The sequence below is a fragment of the Egretta garzetta genome, unplaced genomic scaffold (assembly GCF_000687185.1).
Source record: "Egretta garzetta isolate BGI_Z169 unplaced genomic scaffold, ASM68718v1 scaffold89, whole genome shotgun sequence".
Taxonomy (NCBI): Eukaryota; Metazoa; Chordata; class Aves; order Pelecaniformes; family Ardeidae; genus Egretta; species Egretta garzetta.
Window position 1 is genome coordinate 2,785,712 of NW_009269997.1, and position 967 is coordinate 2,786,678.

General features: G+C 44.6%; 1 protein-coding gene across 3 annotated transcripts in view; it reads left to right on the forward strand.

Moving 5' to 3' along the window:
- The window catches only part of PRKG2 (protein kinase cGMP-dependent 2), a 34,749-nt gene that overhangs the window by 17,040 nt on the left and 16,742 nt on the right, over window positions 1-967 (forward strand). For all 3 annotated transcript variants that reach the window (XM_009647464.2, XM_009647466.2, XM_009647465.2), the window contains one exon: window positions 81-149. In XM_009647464.2, coding sequence (XP_009645759.1) covers window positions 81-149 — 69 coding nt within the window. The remainder of the gene's footprint in view (window positions 1-80; window positions 150-967) is intronic.

Sequence of the window (967 nt, forward strand, 5' to 3'; positions counted from 1 at the left end):
TAGCAGCTATGACCCTCCATGAGTGAGGTACTTTGAGGATTTTGATATGCTTCTGAATTCTAATCTGTTTCAATTCTTAGTGATGATGTCAGATCAGCAAACGTTATTGCAGATGAATACAATGTGGAGTGCCTCGTTATAGACAGAGAGTAAGTATCATGCTACAGTTTAATGAAAGACTTGCATCCTCTTTCTGTAGGTTAACAAATAAGATGTAACTTCACTGTAGGCACAGTCACAATGTTTTCTTCAGTGAATACTGAGCGAGTGGTTATGCTTTTGGAATACTGAGCTGTGGCTATGCTTTAGACAAAGACCTAATGAAGAGAGGCTGACAGTAGGTGTAGGGGCACAGTAGTAGTTCAGTTATTCTTTTCTTTCTCTCCTTGTGGTGATGGTGTTTCACATTTGTTAAGTGCTATTCATTGGCTCAGGGAACAACAAAAGCCTCTGCATGTCCCTGGTTTCAGGATGTCCTTTTGTTGAGACAGCAGACAAATTCCTGCTTTTGTCAGGTAGAGGCCAATTTTACGCTTCCTAAAATGGAAAAGAATGAAACAGATGGAAGATATAAGAAAGTGTCGTGGTTTAACCCGGCTGGCAACTCAGCACCACGCAGCCGCTCGCTCACTCCCCCCCTCCCTCAGTGGGATGGGGGAGAGAATCGGAAAGAAAATAAAAGGTTAGAGCCGAGGGCTGAGATAAAGACAGTTTAATAAGAGAAAATAATAATAATAGTAATAATGAGAATGATAACAGAATATACAGAATATACAAAACGAATGATGCACAATGCAATTGCTCACCCCCCGCCGACCAATGCCCAGCCCGTCCCGAGCTGCGATCAGTCCCCAAGCCGCGATCAGTCCCCGAGCAGTGAGCAGTCCCCAAGCCGCGATCACTCTCCCCGTTACCGACCAACCGACTAACTCCCCCCGAGCATGACGTTCTATGGCATGGAATAGCT